The sequence below is a fragment of the Prionailurus bengalensis genome, chromosome D4, assembly GCF_016509475.1.
Source record: "Prionailurus bengalensis isolate Pbe53 chromosome D4, Fcat_Pben_1.1_paternal_pri, whole genome shotgun sequence".
Lineage (NCBI taxonomy): Eukaryota > Metazoa > Chordata > Mammalia > Carnivora > Felidae > Prionailurus > Prionailurus bengalensis.
Window position 1 is genome coordinate 89,509,210 of NC_057359.1, and position 20,171 is coordinate 89,529,380.

At 57.9% G+C, this 20,171-nt stretch overlaps 1 protein-coding gene and 1 non-coding gene across 13 annotated transcripts in view; both read left to right on the plus strand.

Moving 5' to 3' along the window:
* PRRC2B (proline rich coiled-coil 2B) overlaps nt 1-17,934 on the plus strand; it is an 89,207-nt gene extending 71,273 nt beyond the window's left edge. For 3 of the 12 annotated variants that reach the window (XM_043567157.1, XM_043567156.1, XM_043567158.1), the window contains exons 18-32: nt 132-277; nt 819-960; nt 2,703-2,785; nt 3,249-3,437; nt 3,576-3,773; nt 4,217-4,303; nt 5,024-5,128; nt 5,283-5,475; nt 6,323-6,420; nt 7,360-7,487; nt 8,062-8,302; nt 11,065-11,244; nt 11,826-11,917; nt 14,046-14,127; nt 15,422-17,934. In XM_043567157.1, coding sequence (XP_043423092.1) covers nt 132-277; nt 819-960; nt 2,703-2,785; nt 3,249-3,437; nt 3,576-3,773; nt 4,217-4,303; nt 5,024-5,128; nt 5,283-5,475; nt 6,323-6,420; nt 7,360-7,487; nt 8,062-8,302; nt 11,065-11,244; nt 11,826-11,917; nt 14,046-14,127; nt 15,422-15,556 — 2,099 coding nt within the window. In that variant the 3' untranslated portion in view covers nt 15,557-17,934. Of the gene's footprint in view, nt 1-131; nt 278-818; nt 961-2,702; nt 2,786-3,248; nt 3,438-3,575; nt 3,774-4,216; nt 4,304-5,023; nt 5,129-5,282; nt 5,476-6,322; nt 6,421-6,713; nt 7,241-7,359; nt 7,488-8,061; nt 8,303-11,064; nt 11,245-11,825; nt 11,918-14,045; nt 14,128-15,421 lie in introns of those variants that run through there. The other 9 variants (XM_043567164.1, XM_043567168.1, XM_043567159.1 and 6 more) reach the window with 8 other exon arrangements.
* On the plus strand, nt 10,228-10,311 carry LOC122475510. The gene has a single exon (XR_006295206.1). It is a non-coding gene; the product is annotated as a small nucleolar RNA SNORD62 (small nucleolar RNA).
* Nucleotides 17,935-20,171: the final 2,237 nt, after the last annotated feature.

A 20,171-nucleotide genomic window follows, 5' to 3' on the forward strand; every position in this document is an offset into this window, starting at 1 on the left:
GAGGCATCAGGCCTGGTGCCGCCCGACCTTCGGAGCTGAGCTGTCCTTAGATATCAGAAACCGGTAGGGTTGGGTTATTCTTTCTTCCGATGAATGGAGACACTGTCCCTTCTTGTGAAATCTGGGTTCAGATTCCATCATTGAAAACTGCGGGTCCAGCCCTGGGGAGGAGAGTGAGGTGGGCCCCATGGCGGGCGAAGGCTTCATTGAGGTCCTGACCAAGAAGCAGCGCCGTCTGCTGGAAGAAGAGAGGAGGAAGAAGGAACAGGCCGTGCAGGTAGGGGGTGTGGGGTGGAGGGCAGGCCGGCACAGAGAAACCCAGAGCGAGGAGAGAGAGTTCTGAATCAGGCCCAAGCTAGAAGAGGGGAAGGCGGGCACAGCAGCGTGCTTGTGCTCCCGACATCCACCAACCCTGTTGTCGTGTGGGAGTAGGTGATGTTAGCCCAGTGCTTGGAGAAGGTGACTCATCCCAGGTGACAACAGGACGCAGGCCTCCCTCAGGCCCCCCTCCTCCCACCACTCCAGCCTGTGTGGGATGAGATTTGTCACCCGGGGCGTCTCGAGGGCCGGGGACCCTGTATTCAAACTGCAGTCAGGCCTGGACCCTGCACCCTTGGCCTCTGCAGCCTGCGTGCACCGGCCTGTCGCCCTTCCCGGGGATGGTGTGGTTGGCCTTGCCATTCACCCGTGGCCGAGGCCTTGAGATGCCAGCGTTCCTGCACCCCTGGGGCAGTTTCCCGTGATGTGGTTCTGGCGGGGAGAACTCGTGCTTCACGCCTCACGTCTGGGCCGGACAGCGTCACGTCTTTTCTCCTTAGGTGCCTGTCAAGGGTCGAGGTCTTTCCTCCCGTATTCCTCCTCGGTTTGCTAAAAAGCAGAACAACTTGTGCCTGGAGCAGGGTGACGTGACCGTTCCTGGCAGCAGCCTGGGCACGGAGATCTGGGAGAGCAGCGGCCAGGGTAAGAGTTGGGTGCTTGGGCTCAGCTGCTTGGTCCACGGCTGTCCCCAGGGCAGGGGGTCTCTTCTCTGGGAGCGTCCTGTTTTGGGGCTGTGCATGCCTGTGGGGTTTGCCTGTCTCCTGCCTCCTCTCCGGAGCCACGGTGTCAGATACCGTCTCGGCACCACCGGCAGCCCCTGAACAGCTGGAAACTCCCCTGCCTGCGATTTGGGGCAAGAGCGCACCATTCCTTGCGTCCACTGATCTGGACAAGGGAGGCCCCTTCCCTGCCCGGCTCCAGTCACGGGGGGAGTTGGCTCGACTCCTTTGCCCCTGTCAGGCACCCAAGAAACTCAGCTTGTGGAGGAGCACCAGGTGACCGCCAGGGAGGAGGAGCGGGTCCGAAGCTTTCCTGTCTGTGCCGCGTGCCGGCCCTGACGCCGGGCGCTCCTGGCCACTCCTCCTCATGCTCTCCTGAGCCAGACAGGCTTGAGACCAAAGTGAGGAGACCTGACTTTTTGGAAAATTTATTTTCCTGAATTGAAAAAAAAAAAATTCAAACCCAATGCTCTTTTTTTTGGTAACTCTTCGTTTTAAAATACAAAAGCAATTTTTTTTTTCTTTTTAGCGTTTGTTTTTGAGGGAGGGCACGAGTCAGAGAGGGGCAGAGAGGGGGACAGAGGACCAGAAGCAGGCTCTGCGTTGACAGCGGGAGCCGGACGTGGGGCTTGAACTCACGAGCTGTGAGATCATGACCTGCGCCGAAGTCAGACGCCCAACCTGACCGAGCCTCCCAGGTGTTCCTGAGATACAAAACCATGTTAATCGAGCAGATTCTTCATTAATGCCTGCTTGAGGCAGAGCCCTGGAGAGTACACAGGTGAAGAAAAGCATGATGCTTCACAGGGGAGCCTAGAGAAATTACCCATTTCCGGTGTGTTAAACAAAGTAGCCGAGGACCCTGGAGTGCAGTGACGTGATCCCAGAGCCACATGACAGACACTCCAAGTTCTGGGTCCTAGGTGTTGATTCTTTGAATCTTCGCTCCTGGCCTGTTACGTTCCGGGCTAAAACCTAGGTTCCAACACGTTACAAATAACACTGGACGACGTTCAACTCTGATTCGAAGTATGGTCTTCTCTTCATAAAATATGGCTGTGAGTTGATTTGGTAGCACACGTGAGCAGGGTATCACACTCCGAGTGTCCACAGATAACCTCCCAGGTTGTCGCTCGGAGCAGGCTGGACGCCAGCCCCTGCCCTCGGGCCTTTACTGCCAGGACCCGCCTCACTGGCCGCTCAGCCCGGGGGTGCGTGCACGGCTTCAGAGGGTCCCTGGCTCTGAAAATAGCACGTCGGGTTTGCATACATACGCAGGGTCTGCGGCTTTGGTGGGAGTCCTGGAGTGGTCCTCGAGCTAACAGAGGTTGAGTAGTACCAGCCTAGATCCTTGAGAGACTCTGTGAAGCTGCCAGGCTTGTAGAAATGAACAGTCGGCTTAAGATTAAGACCACGTCAGTACACGGAGTAGCGGTACAGCTTTCTCACGGATGTGAACGAGAAGTTGCTGGCGTGCCTTCCAGAGCAAGTAGCGGATGAAGTAAAGGGAAGCACGCTTCTTGGAGTGTGAGGATGTTGGGAAGTCGGGTGAAGCTACCAGAGCGGCTCCAGTGCCCTGCGTGGGGCAGGAGAGCTGGGAGGGGCTGCGCCAGCCAGGCGGTTCCCCTGCGCGGCCCTGACTCTCTGTCTTGCACCCTCGGGCAGCCCTCCCCGTCCAGGCCCCGGCCAGCGACTCCTGGACTAAAGCCGCAACTGCCTTCAACAGCGCCGAGCCTGGCTCCGCCGAGGTGAGTGACCACTGAACCACTCGCGGGCAGCGCGCGAGCCCGCCGCCCCCGTGGCCGGCTCGTCCCGGGCCTCGGGCACCGTTGCCCAGCCCAGCTCTTCCTCGCCGCGCCGATGAGCCTGGCCCAGAGCCTGGTTCCACTGGCCCTGGCTTGGCGCTGGTCTTTGTTCCTGACTTCCGGGGAGGGTGGGCGACCGGGCCCGTGGTGGCAGTCGCCCTGTCTGACCTGGCCACAAGGGAATGAGCTTGGCGGCCCCGTCCCTGGCGCCCATTGCATACCGTGGTTTTTTTGATCGCGTCTTCAGTTGCTGGGTACTGTTGGCGGGTCAGGGCCCAAGTCAGGACGGGGCTAAAAAGGACAGGCTTACGGGGGTGTCTCAGCCACGCACTTGGTCCCACTTCCTGGGCAGTCCCGTGTTGGAGTTGGGGGGTCAGGGTTCTCACCCGTTTTGTGCCTTGCACAGCAGGGTTTTAAGAGCAGCCAGGGGGATAGCGGCGTTGACCTGAGCGCCGAGTCTCGGGAGTCGTCTGCAACATCCTCCCAGCGCAGCTCCCCGTATGGCACTCTGAAGCCGGAGGACATGAACGGGCCTGGCCTGGAGCCCAAGGCTGATGGCCACAAGGAGCAGGCCCAGAAGCAGCCCGAGCCAAAGGTCAGCTGGAAGTCCCTCCGTGGAGGCCTGGGCCGGGGACTGCCGTCCCTTGTCTTCTCCCCTCTTCCTGGTGCTCAGAAGCTTGGGGCTGGGGTCCTTCCAGCCCGTGTTTCTCAGCATCTCTGGTTTTCTATCAAGGACTCAGATCAAGGCTCAGGACAGAGCAAGGAGCACAGACCGGGACCCATTGGCAATGAGCGCTCTCTGAAAAACAGGAAGGGCTCAGAGGGAGCCGAGCGGCTGCAGGGAGCCGTCGTCCCGCCCGTTAACGGGGTGGAGATTCACGTGGACTCTGTGCTGCCGGTGCCGCCCATTGAATTTGGAGTCAATCCAAAAGTGAGGCTTGGATGTGTTTCTTTCCCACCCCCCAACCCCCCTCACAAGTCCCCCATGGTTTTGAACTTGGAGAGGGAGGGGAGGTGCTGAGACGGGGCTGTCACCTAGAAAGAGCCGGGGGACAGAAGCTGAGCAGCTCTCTGGTGGAGTGTGTCAGCCTGCAGTATGAGGCAGGTGCCACTGAGCTGCCTTCTAGATTATGCTGACACCAGCCAGGTTCTCAGGCTGGGCAGACTAGTGATCTTCACTGTCTCTTTCGGGATTGGCCAGTGGGCATAGGCAGGGAGCTCGGAGGGAGGGTCATGGGGTGGCGTACTTTTTTGGGTGCTATCTGGTGGACGCTGCCCACTAGATTTCTTGAGTCTTGGAGACTGGATCAAATTAATGTGTGCCTCTTCTGAAAAGCGGGCAGATGATTTCAGTGAGCTCTTCCTTCTTTTCAGGACTCGGATTTCAGCTTGCCACCTGGCTCTGCCTCTGGTCCCGCAGGGAATCCGGTCGTCAAACTTCAGGACGCCTTGGCCAGTAACGTGAGTGTGTGTTTCCCTCTGTTTCTTGTGCTGGCAGGCCCTGGAGAGAAAGGAGCAAGGCTTCTGGGGGGCTCTGAAGCCAGAGGAGGGGGCCAACACCAGCTTTGGGGTCAGGCAGACCTGGGTGCGTGGCACAACGCGTTCTCTAGCTGGTTACATGTCCTCGGGCATGTTGTGTAAACGTCCTGTGCCCCGGTTTTGTGATCTTACCACAGGAAAACAACTTCTCAGGTCCGGGTTATTTGACGTTCTGTGGTTACGTATGTTTGGTAGTGCTGAGATAAACCAATGTGTTTACTCAGAATCCCTCTGATAATGCTGACGGGCACTGGGCACACGTGGGAGGGTCTGTCGGCCACATGTGTGAGGAAAACGTTACCAGGGACCTCGTTCAGTTTCTGGTGGGGGGCGGAGACGGGACCTGGGGGTCTCCACGCCAGGCGTCGGCGCCTCTGTGCTGGCAGCCGGTCGTTGTGCCTGGCGCGGCCGCCCCTGCCCGAGTGCTCCGTGGGCTGTGGGTGTGCAGGTGGCTCTCCACAGACTTCTGTTGAGAGAATCGGGGAAGACCACCGACCGGAGCAGATCAGCTTGGATGTGTGCTCCCGGCAGGTTCACCGTAGGGGTCTTGAGCGCCCGCGGGCAAAACCAAAGGTGCGTTTTGCTCTGCTGTCATGTTGGCCCTGTGCCTGTCGTGTTCCATGGTCTCCTTTCCCCTTCCAGGCTGGGTTAACACAAAGTATTCCCATCCTCCGGCGTGATCATCACATCCAGAGGGCCATCGGCCTCTCCCAAATGTCCTTCCCCACCGCCGACCTCACCCTGAAGGTAACGCCAGGCAGGCGCTAGGCGAAGGCTGCGGGGCGCCTTAGCTTGCCGAGGGCTGGAGCACGCAGCCCCGCCCGCCCGCCCATCCTGGGGCCTCGGTCTGTGCCGTCCCCCGCCTTCTTGGAAGTAATTCTTCCCTCCCCTTGCTTTCCAGATGGAGTCCGCACGCAAGGCTTGGGAAAATTCACCCAGTTTGCCAGAGCAGAGCTCCCCGGGAGGCGCGGGCTCGGGAATCCAGCCCCCGTCCTCTGTGGGCGCCTCCAACGGCGTCAGCTACAGCTCGTTCGGCGGAGTTTCCATGCCGCCCATGCCCGTGGCCTCCGTAGCACCCTCTGCTTCTCTTCCAGGTATCTCCTCCCTCACCTGAACCAGCTCAGGGAGGCTCCCTTCACTGTCAGGAGAAAAGCGGTGCTGGCCCTGAGCGCCTCCCCCTACCCTGACTTGAGTGTGCAAAAGTAGGAGCTTGTTGATGGGCCGGGTGGTCCTGGCCTCCCAGGTGCTACAGACCCCTGGCCCTCCCCTCTACCCTGCGTCCCTTCTGTGGTGTGGGAAGCAGACCAGGGGCAAGCAGAGACAGGGCTTGGAGTCAGAGCCGGGTCACATGCAGGGGCTGTGTCCTCTCCGCCTTCAAGTGGCTCAGCCCTCCGGGCCACGGCCCCTTCCTTCCTCTGTGAGATACACCTGGCTCTCTCTGGGCTGTTAGCTCGTGACACAGAGTCAACCTGCAAAGTGCTTCGTGTCAGCCAAGCCCTCACAGGTGGCCCATCAGTGGTAGACCGCTGTGTTGGTGCCCCCAAGGGAGAGGGCAGGAGTTTTGAGGGCCCAGCTGCCAGGGTCTCGATGGCATTTCCAGTGGACCATCCTGCTCCCCACCGTGGACTCCGTGCAGGGAGACAGAGGAGTAGGGGGCGGAGACCAGGGCTGCCTGAGCTGCAGTGGAGCCCCTCCCCAGGGTGTGGTTCAGTGGGCCCGGGGTCTGGTGAGCGAGGTCAGTTGTCCACCCCCCTGGGCCCGTGTTCCCCTGGGGGCGAGCAAGTGTGGGGCTGTGGGGCGCAGGGCCAGCAGCAGGGGACCGAGCAGGCTCTGCACACGCTCCGTCCCTCCCACTGATTCCCCAGGAAAGTGTGCATGCGTGGATGTTCAGGAAGGGTGAGGTTTGACTCTGTCCTGTCTGCTCTCGGGTTCTGTTTGCAGGCAGCCACTTGCCACCTCTGTACCTGGACGGCCACGTGTTTGCAGGTCAGCCTCGGCTGGTTCCTCAGACGATACCTCAGCAGCAGAGTTACCAGCAGGTGATGACAGCCGGACGGGTGGCCCCGTGGGGGATGGGGATGCAGCACACGGTGGAATTAATTTCCCTTCTCGACTTGTTTACTGTCTTGTTTCTGTGTCCCCTCACGTGGACCGCCCAGCACCCAGCCCATCCTAGCAGGCAGGAAATGTTTGGTGAACGAACACAGGAGAGGCAGGGAAGAGGAATGGAGCTTGGCACTCTAGACTCCTAGATTCCCTCTGTCAGTTCCTCCTGTGTCCTAGCTGGGGAATTAGCTGAAATGGAATTCTCTTTGGTATCCTTTGGTATCAGGTATCCTTCTGATGAAGAGAAGAAAGGCCTAGACTCCCAGGCATGGATGCGTTAGAAAGAGGTAGTTTTAGAAATGTGCAGGTGTTTGTTTTCGTGCAGGATGGGCGTATTTTCTGTGCTGCAAGGGGCAGAGTTCTGGAAGTCTCCCTCCTGAACCTGGTGTGGGGCCTTTGATGGTCTGGCACCCCATGGACCTGTGTGCCTGGATGGTGGGGCCCTTGGGCAGAAGTAGATTTGGGGACAGAGAACAGAGGACTTGGCCTGTCCTGATCTCTTTATGAAACATGTTCTTAAACATTACGTTGTTGAGATTTATGATGTATCGATGTTCACCTAACCGGATCATACTGAATGTAGTTTTCGTGTATGTTTCCCGTTGACAGGTGCATGCTGAAATGCACCTCTGCGGACAGCTGTAGCCAGAATTCGTTCTTGCTGTTGTATAGAACCCAGCGTAGGAAATCATGGTTTGGGGTTGTTACCCAGTTTTTGCCTTTTCCCCAAGAGCAAGGAAAGCACCAGAAGGCCATGCTCCAGTTTGCATTTGGGGCAGTGTTTGAGCTGCTGCGTGGAGCAGGGGGTGTGGCGGGGGGCAGACACCCGCCCTGGAGGGCACTGCGGTTACCTGCCTGGCTTCCCACCACAGGCTGCCGCTGCCCAGCAGATCCCGATTTCCCTTCACACGTCTCTGCAGGCTCAGGCCCAGCTTGGACTGAGGGGCGGGCTCCCCGTCTCCCAGTCTCAGGAGATCTTCAGCTCCTTACAGCCCTTCAGGTGAGGTGCAGCCAGAAGCTCGGGCCCCCGCGGCCTGTGGACGTGCCCCTCTGGACTGTTGCCGCTCCACAATTCTCCGCTTGGCGGTGGGTCGGGGGCGTGGTGGTCTCGGCACTGCAGAGTCGTCATTAACCTGCTGCAGGAGCTGCCGTGGGCTTGACAGCACTCGATGGATGGCCTTGTTTTTCCTTTCCCTGTCACCCCACCCCTCCTGAGCCCCTCCTCTTCCCATCTCCCACCACCCTCGGTGGGCTCTTCCCACGCATCTGAGGTCCCGTGCTTTTGGCATCCCCTGGGTTTTCCTGTGCCTTGTACAGCCTGGATGATTTCGCTCGTGTGATCGAGTGATGCTCAGACTGTGGTCTCTAGACCTGCAGCATCAGCACCATCTAGGAGCTTGTCATAAATGCAAATCCGCAGGCTCTGTCCCAGGCACTTCTGAGTCAGAAACTCTGAGGGCGAGGCCAGCAGTGTGGGTTTTAGCAAGCCCTCTGGGGGATGGTGGGGTGTGCCCTCACTTGAGACCCCCTGGTGTAGTCCTGCACCCGACCCACTGTCTGTCTGGCTTTTGCAGATCTCAGGTGTACATGCACCCCAGCCTGTCACCGCCCAGCACCATGATCCTCTCTGGAGGCACGGCCCTGAAGCCTCCCTACTCGGCCTTCCCAGGCATGCAGCCCTTGGAGATGGTGAAGCCCCAGTCCGGCTCCCCCTACCAGCCCATGAGCGGAAACCAAGCCCTGGTCTACGAGGGCCAGCTCGGCCAGGCTGCTGGCCTGGGTGCCTCGCAGCTGTTGGACTCCCAGCTTCCACAGGTCAGGAATTCAGCCCCTCTCGCCCAAAACACTGGGCTTTTTTCTTCCACCACGGCTTTCTCCCTCGTATCTGCCTCTCGCCGCGTGCTGACTTACATGCTGTTTGCGACCATTGGGACTGGTCCTCGGGCTGCTAGAACTGGGGCCAGGTCTCCCACCTCATGTGCCTATCCCAAGAGTGCTGCTTCTCCCGCGGCTTCTCTCCCGCCCTCAACCTGGGGGGCTTGGAGATGAGGTGTGCGCGTCCTCCTGGCATTCCCACCGATGCTTCTAGACCGCTGTCCCTCCCTTCTCCCTGAAACCCCAGCTCTGGAGCCCATAGTGTTGACTACCGCACTGGCCTCCGTGTTGCTGTGAGTCCATATTTTGAATCTAGCATCTGGCTTCACGTCATCCTCTCCCGTGACCGTCCGCAATATCAGACACCTTCGGGGGTCACCCCTCTCCTCCTTTGGCCCCTGGCCCAGTCTCTGCGACACAGCTCCTGTTACAGCTGCTGGTGGTTTCGATGTCTGCGTAGATGATACGTCGTCTCTGTACGCACAGGCCCCCTTGCCTCCAGCGGCCCACTGTGCCCATGATCCTGTCTGCATTGGTCACCGCTAGAAACTGTACCTCTTTCTTTATCTCAAGATTAAGGGTCCTACTCAGTCACCGCCTCTGCTTTCTTAGCTCTTTCCCTCTAGCCACCCGGCTCCAGCCACCTTTTTATCACCTTCCCCCTGTGGGCTCACTTCCTTCTCTGCTCACTTCTTCTCTTCTCTGGGCCCCCCTGCATTGTTTCCACCTTGGTGGAGTCCAGTCCCGCCTTTGCACAACTGTCTGTGCCAGGAGAACACCAGCCCCGCTCAGACCACCTGCGGCTGCACGCCGGCAGCCGCACTCAGGCCCGGTCCCTCCCCGCCGCCCCAGCACCCGCTCCTGACTTGGAGCTTCCTCTTACCACCTTCCACCCGCCTGCATCTTGCTTACGGTGTCCCTAGAGAAACGAGATCTCGTGTCGGGTCTCCTGCCACAAGGGTGGGCTAGTCGTGCCCGGGAGAGGCCCCCTCACCCCCCGTCCCTTCCAGCCAGCCTCCTGCTCGCTCCTACAGCACATGTCCCGTCAGCACACAGACGAGCTGCTCGCAGGGCCACCTTCTGGGGAGGAGGGTCCTCCGGATTATACCCAGACCACCCTGTTGTTCCTCCTTTCAAAAAAAAAAAAAACAACAAAATTGTGTAAGCACACGCATCAGTTCCCGATGGTTATTCTTTGCTCTCGTCCTGCTGCCCCGTTGGCCACACTTGACCCAGAGATGCTCGTTCCCCCAGAGTCCTGTTCTTCGCTCAGTTCACGGGCACCATCCTGGCGAAACCCTCCTCGTTCCCCGCCTGGTCTGTGGTTTCTCCACGTCCCGCGGGCTCTGCTCTCCGACCCCTGTCTAGCCCTGTGGCTCTACGTCCCATCCAAACCTGTCTTCCTGCTGCCCCCCAGCTGTGTTCTCCAGCCCGTGGGCTACGCGTCGCCTCTGCTCTGGCGTCTTGCGGCATCTCCTGCGTGACACATGCTGGCACCATGTCCAAGACCTGAGTTCTCCTGGTCCTCCTGGCTGTCGTGTCCGTGTCCCCTGTAGGTCCCCACTTCCCCTCGCGCCTCCTCTGATCCTTCCGCAGGGGTCCTGTTGGCCCTACCTGTGGAAAGCATTCCGAATCCAGCCATGCCTCATCCCCGCCCTCCACCTTCCTCCCCATCCAGGCTCCTGTGGGGGCTCCTCCCTGATCTCCCGCCTCTGCTCTTGGGCCTGACAGCCTGTTCTCAACACACCAGCCAGGGTGCCCCCGGAACACAAGTCTCCCGAAATACAGCGCTGTCCTCCTCCTCGTCCCGCTCCCTGCTGTGTGCAGGGAGGAGTCTGGGGTCTGGAGGCTCTGGCCGCTGCTCGTCTCAGTGATGCGATTCCAATAGATCCTTCTGACCCTCCACTGTGGACTCAACGCAGGGGGTGAAGAGGAAAGTGACTGAGAGACGACAAGTGGCTTCCTTGCGCCAGTCCCGAGTCTCCAGGCCCCTCTCCTCCCTGTCACCCCCCCACCCCCACTTTCTTTTGATATAACGGCCTTCAGAAGGATCCAGAGTCTCCAGTTCAGTTCCAGAACCCCTGAACCCCAGAACCCCAGAACCCAGTTGTGTCTTGTCTTGTATCACCATTAGAGCAACAGCAAAGCAACAGAGGACTTTTGCCTTTTTGTGCTGCACCAAAGAGGCCAAAGACACACCTCCACACAGCTTTCGTCTCTGGGGGCTCGCTCGGACGTTGCTTCCTAAGAAGCCTTCCCGACCTTCCCTTCCTCTTCCCCATCTCCCACGCACACGGGGTTTGCTGCCCCCATTCCACATGCTGGGTCCTTGCTGCTCCCTGATCTGACCACGTCCTGGTGCTTCCCCGGCACGTAACGTGCACTGAGCAGACCCTTGCCGGGTGCGAGCAAGAAGGTCTGGGGTGCACGTGGCTCTTGCAGCCCTAGAGAGGAGCCGCGTGCGTGGACTTGGGCTTATCTTCACCCCCTGCCTTGTTCGGGCAATCAGACCTGCCCCTCCCTCAGAGGGTGTGCTCGAACAGAAACCCAGAACCTATGGCTGTGCAGAGGCCTCTCTTCAGCTGTCTTGAGACAAGAACCTGAAGCATAGTCTGTGTTTACTCTTGGGGGCAGGTGTGACCAGTAGTCTGTGGCTTTCTCCCCGACATCCATGCCTCCTCTTGACTGTCCCTGTCATCCAGCAGCTGACGATGCCGCTGCCTGGCTCCCAGCTGCCTCTGCCTCGGTACGGCTCCGGGCAGCAGCCCCTGATTCTGCCACAGTCCATCCAGCTGCCACAGGGGCAGAGCCTCTCCGTCGGGGCTCCCCGACGAATCCTTCCACCTGGGTCCCAGCCTTCGGTCCTTAACACCAGCAGAGAGGTAAGGATGACTTCATCCTGTCGCGTTCTGGGGAGAACCCTTACTAGCTAGTCAGGAACCACTGTTGTGGGAGAAAGTGCCAGAGGTCTAGGTGAGGGGCAAGCTCTTGGCCTCACCAGACCACCGGTTTCCTGCTCGTGGGGAACCCCATGGTGGGACCCCCTTGGTTCCTGTGTAAGCTAGCGATGGGAACCAAGGCCCAGAGCAGAGGGGAGGAGTGTGGTAGCTGATGCTGATGCTTGGGCCCTTCGGCCTGTGGAGCCGCTGTGGGGCCATTTCAGAGACCGGTCCCCCAGATCCCCAGAAAATGTGTCTGGCCTGGGCTCTGCTGATGGCCGTCCTGGTGGTGACACACAGTCCTCTCTCCCCACTGCACTTCAAAAAAACAAAAACACAGAGTACAGTTCCCACTTCCAAGAAGCCGCCTCCTGAGCCTAGACTGAGGGGCAGGGGAGTACGCATTTCTTTAGAGAATTCCTCTGTCCGCAGAAGTCCTCATCGGCTCTGCACGGGTGGTTCAGTGAGGGCCAGGTGTCTCCAGGGCCATCGAGTGACCCCTCATTCCTTCTTGGTGTCTTTAGTCCTCTCAGATGGAGATGAAGGGCTTCCACTTTGCCGACAGTAAACAGAATGTTCCTTCAGGAGGCTCCGTGCCATCACCGCAGACTTACAGGTAAAGAAATGCCCTGGGAGTCGGATGCTGCATCGCCGAGTACTTGGTCTAGATGCGACTCAGTGGTGTTGGCGAGTCCTAGGGGACCAGGGAGAGCCCCGGAAGGGCCCTGAGGCTGGGTCCCCTTGGAGGCCACGTGTCACCTTGAAGTTTCAGTGCTGGGACACGCTCCTGTTTTAGTTAACCATGGAGAAATCAGGAACTGTCAGAGCAGTTTGCCTTTAATCATCATAATAAAATGCTCTGGTTTGGGAGAGCTTTTTGGAAAGGTAGGAAAAGGAACAACGGATGTTTTCCTAGTGTGAGGCCCATCCTGACTGCTCACAGCTTTCTCACCAGATTTTACAAAGGATTCACTGGCCAGGAAGGTACGCGCCCTGGAAGGCGGGGAGAATTCCCTTTCCTCAGGGCTGCCTGTCCCCTGCACCGGGCCTCTGGCCCTGCCAGGCCGGTGGCTGCTGGCCTCACGGGGGCGTCCGTGCCTCCCATGGCGTGGACCGGCACCTTCTCTTTGCGTCCTTGGCCTCGGTCTCTGCCTCCAGTAGCTGCCCCAGATCCCTTACTTAGCTGGATCTGGAGGTGGCTTTGTGTGAATCCCTGTGCTGAATTCCTTCTACTAGAAAGTGGCAGAACCAGTGGTTCGCTGACCTGCTCGCCCCCGAGGAGAAGTGTGCGGGGACGGGAGGCAGCATGCTGTGGCGTGGGGCCCACGGGTGGGTGCAGCCAACTCTTGTCTCATGTGGGAGAAGCCTGGAGAGCCCTCGGGCTTGCAGGGCAGGGGGTGGGTAGAACAGACGTGCACGGCTCGCAGCGCCCTTGCCCTGTGAGAGGTTAGCAGCCCGGCTCCGGGGCGGCCCGGGCCCCTCGAAGGGAACGCTGTTGCACATCAGGTCGCCATCTCGAGTCTTCGTGCCGTGGCCACGCTGCCCCGTCGCTCCTGGAGTGTCGAGGCTGCGTTTCTCCTCTGTCCCGTCCGTCTGGTCAATCCATACTTCCACATTTCCAGAGAAAGGCGTTTTTTGTGACCTTTTCCCCATTTCATCATCTTTTCTGTTCTTCTTTTATTCTCTTGGCTTCACTTATTTTTGATTATTTGTTTTGTTCCCCAACCATATTTTTCACAAAGGTCAAAACAACAGAACTGTAGGAAAGGTGCAGCCAGACAGCCACACAAACAGTGAGCGTAGGTTGGACTAGAGGAAGCTTCGCAGATGAGCAGATGCTGTGTCTCCGTGGCTGCCACAGGTGGCATTTGGCCGCATCCAAGGACAGAGACAAACCAGAACACGGAAACTCACATAACAGGAGTCGTCCGTGTCTATTTAGCGTAGGAATGGCAGCAGCCAACTCTTTGGAGAAAGACTATGTAGAAAACATAAACATTAACGGATAGCCTTTGTTCGGTCGGCATGTTAGTGGGGTTGGGAAAATTGGTATATTTTCACGGAGCAGTGTTTCCCATGTTTTCTGGACGCAGAGCTTCTGAGGCACGTCCTGCCACAAAAGGGCCCTCCGGTCAGGTCCTTGGACGTGCTTATTGGGGGTCACGCTCCTCAGCACGAGGGGGGGTCTAGGTACCCCCGCCATCGCGGGGCCTGACAAACTCAGCACATAGCACTTCTCAAGCTTTTGACCACGGAATCTTTTTCTCCACGTGGCATGTAATTAGCGTCCACGAGAACTGATTGTCCAGTCAGTGGAACACATTCAGAAAGACGTCCTGAAAGATTTTTGTTGCTCTTGGTTTCCCTTTCCGCCCCTCCCACCCCCATCGTATACAAAAGTGAAAACCTACGAAAATACTCTGCACCGCCCTTAAGTCAGCTGCATAGACCGTGTGTCTGGGTCACGGAATCCCATTGGCCCAAACCCCCCCAAACCCTGAGAGACGGTCGGTGCCCGTCCACCCGTCTGGTCAGTGTCTGCCCACGGCAGGGGCCTTGGCCTCTGTGCCCTCGGGTGCGTCTGCGTGAGCCGCCCCGGCACCCTCTGCACTCTGGCTGTCCGAGGTCTTGGCTTTCCTCTGTCGGAGAGGGTGCCGCCCGAGCCAGGGCCGCGCTGTGTGCTAGGCTTGACTCCATTGTCTGGCGACGCGCGTGTTCTCACCCCCTGCCTTTGGTTTTTTCAGGCCTAGCTCTGCTAGCCCCAGTGGGAAGCCCTCTGGATCAGCAGTTAACATGGGCTCTGTGCAGGGACACTACGTTCAACAGGTAGAAGATGGCTTTCCAGACCTTCCAGCCCCGGACGCTTAGGCCCATCTCCAGGCGCCAAAAGAGAAGGGACTGTGTCCAACCCATTTGAGTGCTCCTCTTATAAAGAGAGACGTGCCCTAAGCGCTTAGCGTGTGGCGCCGGGAGCCTGAGTCCCTCCTGGCGAAGGCATTTCTCCTCTTGACGGGCGTCTGGATCCTTCCTTGTCCTGCAGAGAAGGGAGGATGCGGATTCCTCTGAGGAGGTGGTGCCAGAAGGTGGAATCTCCTTCCACAGCGATTTGGGCTGTGAAGGCGCTGGGACTCGGTTAGGTCTGTGGGTCAGCTCTAGAAGCCGCGTGTGTGCATGTGCGTGTGTGCGCGTGTGTGCGTGCGCGTGCCGGCTCCAGTAAGTGCTGTGTCTCGTCTCTGTCTTGGCTGGGTGGGATTACACGTGGAACGACGCCTTCCCATTCTGTGACAGAAGGGGTTTCTCAGGGTCTCTGCCTTCAGGCACCGTTCTCGGCTACTGCTCTGAAACGCGATGGGGCTCCAGAGCTCCCACGCGTCAGGCGTGGTTTTTTACTAATACCGCATTCCTGGCTGGTGGAGGTGGAAGTTTGATTGGTTCCCTGGAGGGTCGCTCCTTGAATTGCTTGAACTGAGCTGCTAAAGCTTTCTTCCAGAGTTTGCACCCCGGTGGGGGGGGGTGGGGGTGGGGGGCAGAGTCGAGGATGGCCGCTCTGTGACCCGTCCACTGCGCAGAGTTGCAGGTCAATGGGACCCTGGCTGGGAATCTCGAGGGCATACTAGGGTCCTGGGGAAAGGTCTCCACAGAGCGGGAGGCAGGGGAGGTCCAAGATTGGGGAGCACCAAGTCCACCTAGTGGCCCCGTGCCCCTTGGCAAACATCCGGGAGTTCCGACTCGTGGGGTGCACTTGGATCTGCTCGGGGGCTTTTTACCCTTGGGCCACGGGGGGCACTGATTTGAAAAGGTCTCTCGGGTCGGCCTGGGAAATGCTGCTCCTTCAGAGGCCCGTGGGCATCACAGAATGCTTCCCGGAGGACCCAGCCTCTTCCTGCCTCTCCGAATCACCGCCCTCAGCACCCGTGGGAGGGGAGAGAGCATCTCACGCCAGTGTCCTTCCTACTCACGCCAGTTCCTTCTCAGTCCGGTCCTTCCACCAAAGGATGGGCTTCTTAGGGTGGCTTTTCTCTGTGACTCAGAAGCAGTCAGGGGGCGGTGGGGGCTGTGTATCCAGACCGGTGTTTCTGCGGAAGGGTAACTGTCTTTGTCCCCATTCATCTGTCCAAAGGCCAAACAACGAGTGGATGAAAAACCCAGCTTGGGAGCTGTGAAACTTCAGGAGGCCCCCTCGGCCGCCTCCCAGATGAAGAGAACCGGAGCAATCAAGCCTCGGGCGGTCAAAGTGGAGGAGAGCAAGGCCTGAAGGTGCTTGGCCACGCCTCGCCCCCCGCCTTGAGGACAGGGCCCCCGCTTGGCCTTGACATCTCACTAGATCCACCGTCCAACCACCTGGCCCGGACTGAGAGACCTCCCTTCTCTTCTCCACTCCTGAGAGCTCCATCGTCCAACCGGCTTGCCCCCGTGGATACGTGACATTGACCTGCTCGCTTTAATACGAAACAAGCAAGCAAGCAAACGACCCCGACCCCACGTCGTCCCCGCCTCCTTTCCACCGTGACTGTGGAGTGACTCCCACCTTCGTGCAGTACAGATGAGCTCGCCCCCCCCACCCCGCTCCGCCGCCGGGTCCCCAGCCTTCCCGGCCCCAGGCACAGTGGTTTGTTTGTCAGCAGGGCCATTGTAGTTGGAGGCTTTTTGTTGTAAAAAGCAGCTGAAGTTTTTACAAAGGCGGAAGGAAAAGAAAAACAAAAACACAAGCTATGTCTGCGTAGCTGAACTTTTCTACTTTGCCATCCTCTCCCTCACCTCCTCCTGTTCCGGTCCTACCCTTAACCGCGTCTGCCGCTCCGCTGGTCCGTCCCTGCGATCCCTTAACACCTGACGCAGGCGGGCGCCCCCCACCCCCCGCGCTTCCTCCGTCGGTGAACCGGTGCCCGGCCATGCCGGGGGCGGCTGCCTGCTTGGGAGCAGCGAGAGAGACAGGGGAGGTGGGTCAGTGTCACGGTTGGATTCTCGCCCCTGGCCTGAGGACCCCTGGAGTCTAGGGACAGCCCAGTGAAGCTGATGACGATTTTAGCATAGGAATTACACAGAGTCTCTGTCCTGGACCCTTCTACGGCCGGAGGACATGCTGACCCCTGGGCACCTGAGGGAAACCACGGAGATACACAGTCACCGGCGTTTTCCGGTGTGACCCGGACGGTGCGAGCTGACCGCACCGCGGGCCCCGCGGCGCCTCCGCGTCTGGGGCTCCAGCACCTGGGGGCTGCTGTTTGACCCGCACGCCCTTCTCGAAGCCTTCCGTGACCTGCCCTCCTCTTTTCTTCCTGAGCCTGTCTCTTGTCTGGATCTTCCTGTCCTGCCATCTTTCACCCAGCTCGTCCCCGGAGATCGTGAGGCCCCTTCTCGTGGGGACAGGGGCGCACGGACGGTTGTCTGACTGGGTCTGCGGCAGAGGCGTGTGGCGTGCAAGGCTGCTGGGAGGGATCCCTTTCTTTTTTCTCTTTCTTTCTTTTTTCCTTTTTTTTTTTTGGCTCCCACTGGCAGACCCGGGTTGTTGGGACAGAGGCACCGGAGCTGGGCAGCGGGTGTCCGTCTCTGCGGACAACTGGGGCAGGGTCCCGGGGCAGGGAGGGTTGAGGGTCTGACCCTTGTTCCTCAGCAGCCTGGGGGCGGCCTCTTAAGTCTGCAGCGATGCCTCTGGCAAACTGTTTGTGTGAGCCATTTTATGCTGGTTTTTTGTTGTTTCTTCTTAAAATAAGAACTAGAAGGAAATCGTCCCAGGTTTTGTCATTCCAGGGAGAGGGGAAGGGAAATGTCAAGTAATGCACGTGCTCTGCAGAGCATCTAACCAGCCAGCCCGCTGGCGGCTCCTGGGAGGATCTGGCTCAGAGGACAAGCAGCCGGTGAGTGGGGACGTGCCCCGCAGAGTCCACCCTGAGTGCCACCACAGACGTGTAACACCCTGTGGCTCTGAGCTGTATGTTCAGTGCAGAACCGGGTAGGGCAGGGCCTCAGGAACTGCGCATGCGCCTCCCTGTCCCCGTTCCCTGCTCTAAGGAAGCGGGGACGCGTCCTGCCCGCAAGGGTGCCGGGCGTCTGCGGGGCTCACCCGGAGAGGGCCGGCTTTCCCGAAAGCCGCCCTGCTGCTTAGTCTGCAGCTTGCCGCGCTCCCCCTCCTGCCTCCACCCTCAGACCTTGCTTACCAGCTGGTCACCTTCATGCCTGAAGCTTAGCTTACTCTGAGGTCCATTCTCGAAGGGCCGCTCACTCGAGGAGTTGCCCGCACTCAACCGCCCCCGTGTGCGCCCCTGCAAGTGTGTGACTGCTGTCCCCGTGACCAGCCGCCCTGCCCACAGCTCCCCTCTGCCACCACCTGCCCCCGCAGGAGCCACCCTCGCTCACCTGTACACTTAGAAACACGGCCACACCCTCACACCTAATTCCGGTGCACGTTGTGTGTCAATAGGAAAAAAAGGTTTTCTCGTTTTGAAATTCAACAGAACAGTCGTGGATGCTGTTACACACTCAAGACGTACCCTGCAGGCAAACCTGCCGTCAGGGTGACAGTCCTCCCTGTTTTGAGAAAAAATAAAAACAAGGTCACCTGTTCTCCAGCCCTTCTCTCTACCCTTGTATTTTCTCTCCTCCCCCTCCCCAATAAAAAAAAAAAACAAAACACTAGAATTTATTTATATGTATTGATGTTGTAGGTCTAGGTGAAAACCAGTAAATGTTTCACTGCTCTATTTATATATAATGTCTGAATTATTCTGTGCAGGAAAGGCCAGGAAATTGCATGTGAAGTTCAGTGCATTCACCACCTCCGTGTGCCCGAGCTGCCGTCTCTTTCCCACTAAGATGCAGATTTTAAATTGGACTCGGGGCAGAGGGCAGACCTGAGGCCTGCCCGACGTCCCGTCCCTTTCTTGGTCTGATGAAATGCAGTTTTTAGTGCAGAGGTGTTTAAGGTGCAATATCTCTTCCTTTCGTGTGGTTTTAGAACCACGCTCAAGGTTAATGGGGCTTAGGGTCTTATTTTGGTTTCAAACCCTCATCCTCAGAGTGTAAATCCACGCAGAGGCCTCTGCCAGGATGCCGTGGGGCCTTTGGTGGGAACAGGTGAAGACCAGCACTTAGCTTTCCTGCTGCTGAGATTAGGGGGAGGGGAGGGGTCGGAGCTCTCTCACCGCACCTTTGCCTCCCTTCCGATGCTGGCAGCTTGGCCTTGGCCATTGATGGTGCAGCCCGTTGCTCGGCAACAGGCGACCCTGCGGTAGTGTCCGTCCAGCGTCAACTACTGAACAGGGCGAAGTCTCAAGAGTGTGGGGTCGAGTATCCAAGAGGCATACGCCCACTGAAAACTTCTCTGCCAGTTGTATTTGGTCTGGTTTTCTTTACTGTTGCTTCCCCCTTTTTAATCCACCTTACTTTTGTTTTCAAACTTGGAATTCATACACTTCTGGCTCTGGGTTCCTCAAGAGGGAAAACAAAGGATGGACCTACACACTCAGAAATCGGTTGGTTGAGTTCAAAGCTGTGGTCATCCAGCCACTTCTGGGGATATTGGGGTATCTTTGTTAAATGTCGACATCGGGTCTCCAACTACGCCCTCGCCTTCCCGTCTTCAGGATCTGCCTTCTGGATGGTGGGTGAGGTTTGTGAATGATGCTCAGAGCCAAGGAGGCTGAGGGTGTGCACGTGGTTGCACGGCCGTGTTCGGAGACGGCCCACCGAGGCAGTGTGTGGCAAACCGGTAAAGCCCCTCCCTGCTGTTCTGTTTCCCTCCACCAAGCGGCTGCATGTTGCCCCTCAAATCTGTATTTGTCCCTTTGCACTTCTTGCAGAGCAAGCCTGGGTTACAAGGTCAGTTGGAAACGGCCTTTGACAACCGAGGACACTACAGAGTGCCTCTGCTTTGTCATGGTTTGTGATGAATGGGAAACGCAGACTTCCGGAAAGCCAGCTCATCCTGCTTGAAAATGAGATGGACCTGAGACAGAGCTCACCTGGGACAGGGTGGCTCAGTGTTGGGGTCTGACACTGTCCCCTAGCCACGCCCTCCTCCAGGACCACCAGCACAGGCGCATCTGATCTTGCTGTTCACCATTTCCCCACCCTGGCTGGGGGACAGTGTCCCCGGGACCCTGTGTTCAGCATGTTGGGAAGCCTCGGAGCGGAAATTTCTATTAAGGCTCTGTGTGGATGACTTTCTTCCGTTGTTTAAAGGGGATACTGCACTCTAAGCTTGTGACTTCATGCCTTGTGTAGTAAAAGGGTTTGGGTTTTTTGTTGTTGTTCTTCAGAGGGTTGTGTTTTGTTTTTGTTCCCTTTTGTTTTTATTTTGGCCTTTCCTCTCTTTGTCTTTTCACGTAGACCAGATATTTGAAAGGGCAGACGATGGCTAAAGGTGTAATGTGCAGCTTGTTTATACGTTTTCTGGGAAGCTTTTGCCTTGGATGGGAAACGGAATCATGGATTCAGCAGGCCATGGTGGCACTCACCCTTTGCCCTTTCCCTCCGATCAGTACCTATTGTTTCTCCTTTCAAATATGTGATTGTACTAGCTCTTTCCATATGAAAGAATTCTCCTTATTTAAATAAAAAAAATTAAAAAAAAAAAAAAAAGCCCTAAAGCTGAATGTGCTTTCTCAGGCTGTGTGTCCCTCGATTTTCTGTCATTTTGACAAAATTAGAGAGATTTTACAGAGTGCTTGAGGAAATCCAGAGTGACTTGGCTGAAATGCTTTAAAGCAAGGTGGGGGAGGAAAGGGATCGAAACCTGTAGGTGGGGTGCATCTTCCAAATGGGTTTGCATTAGCAATCTCCGTCCTGTATCCGTGTGGTATTAAAGGTGTGCAGGACATCTGCCTGCCCCCCGCCCTTCCCCTGCTTCCCATGAGAAGTGGGTGGGTCAG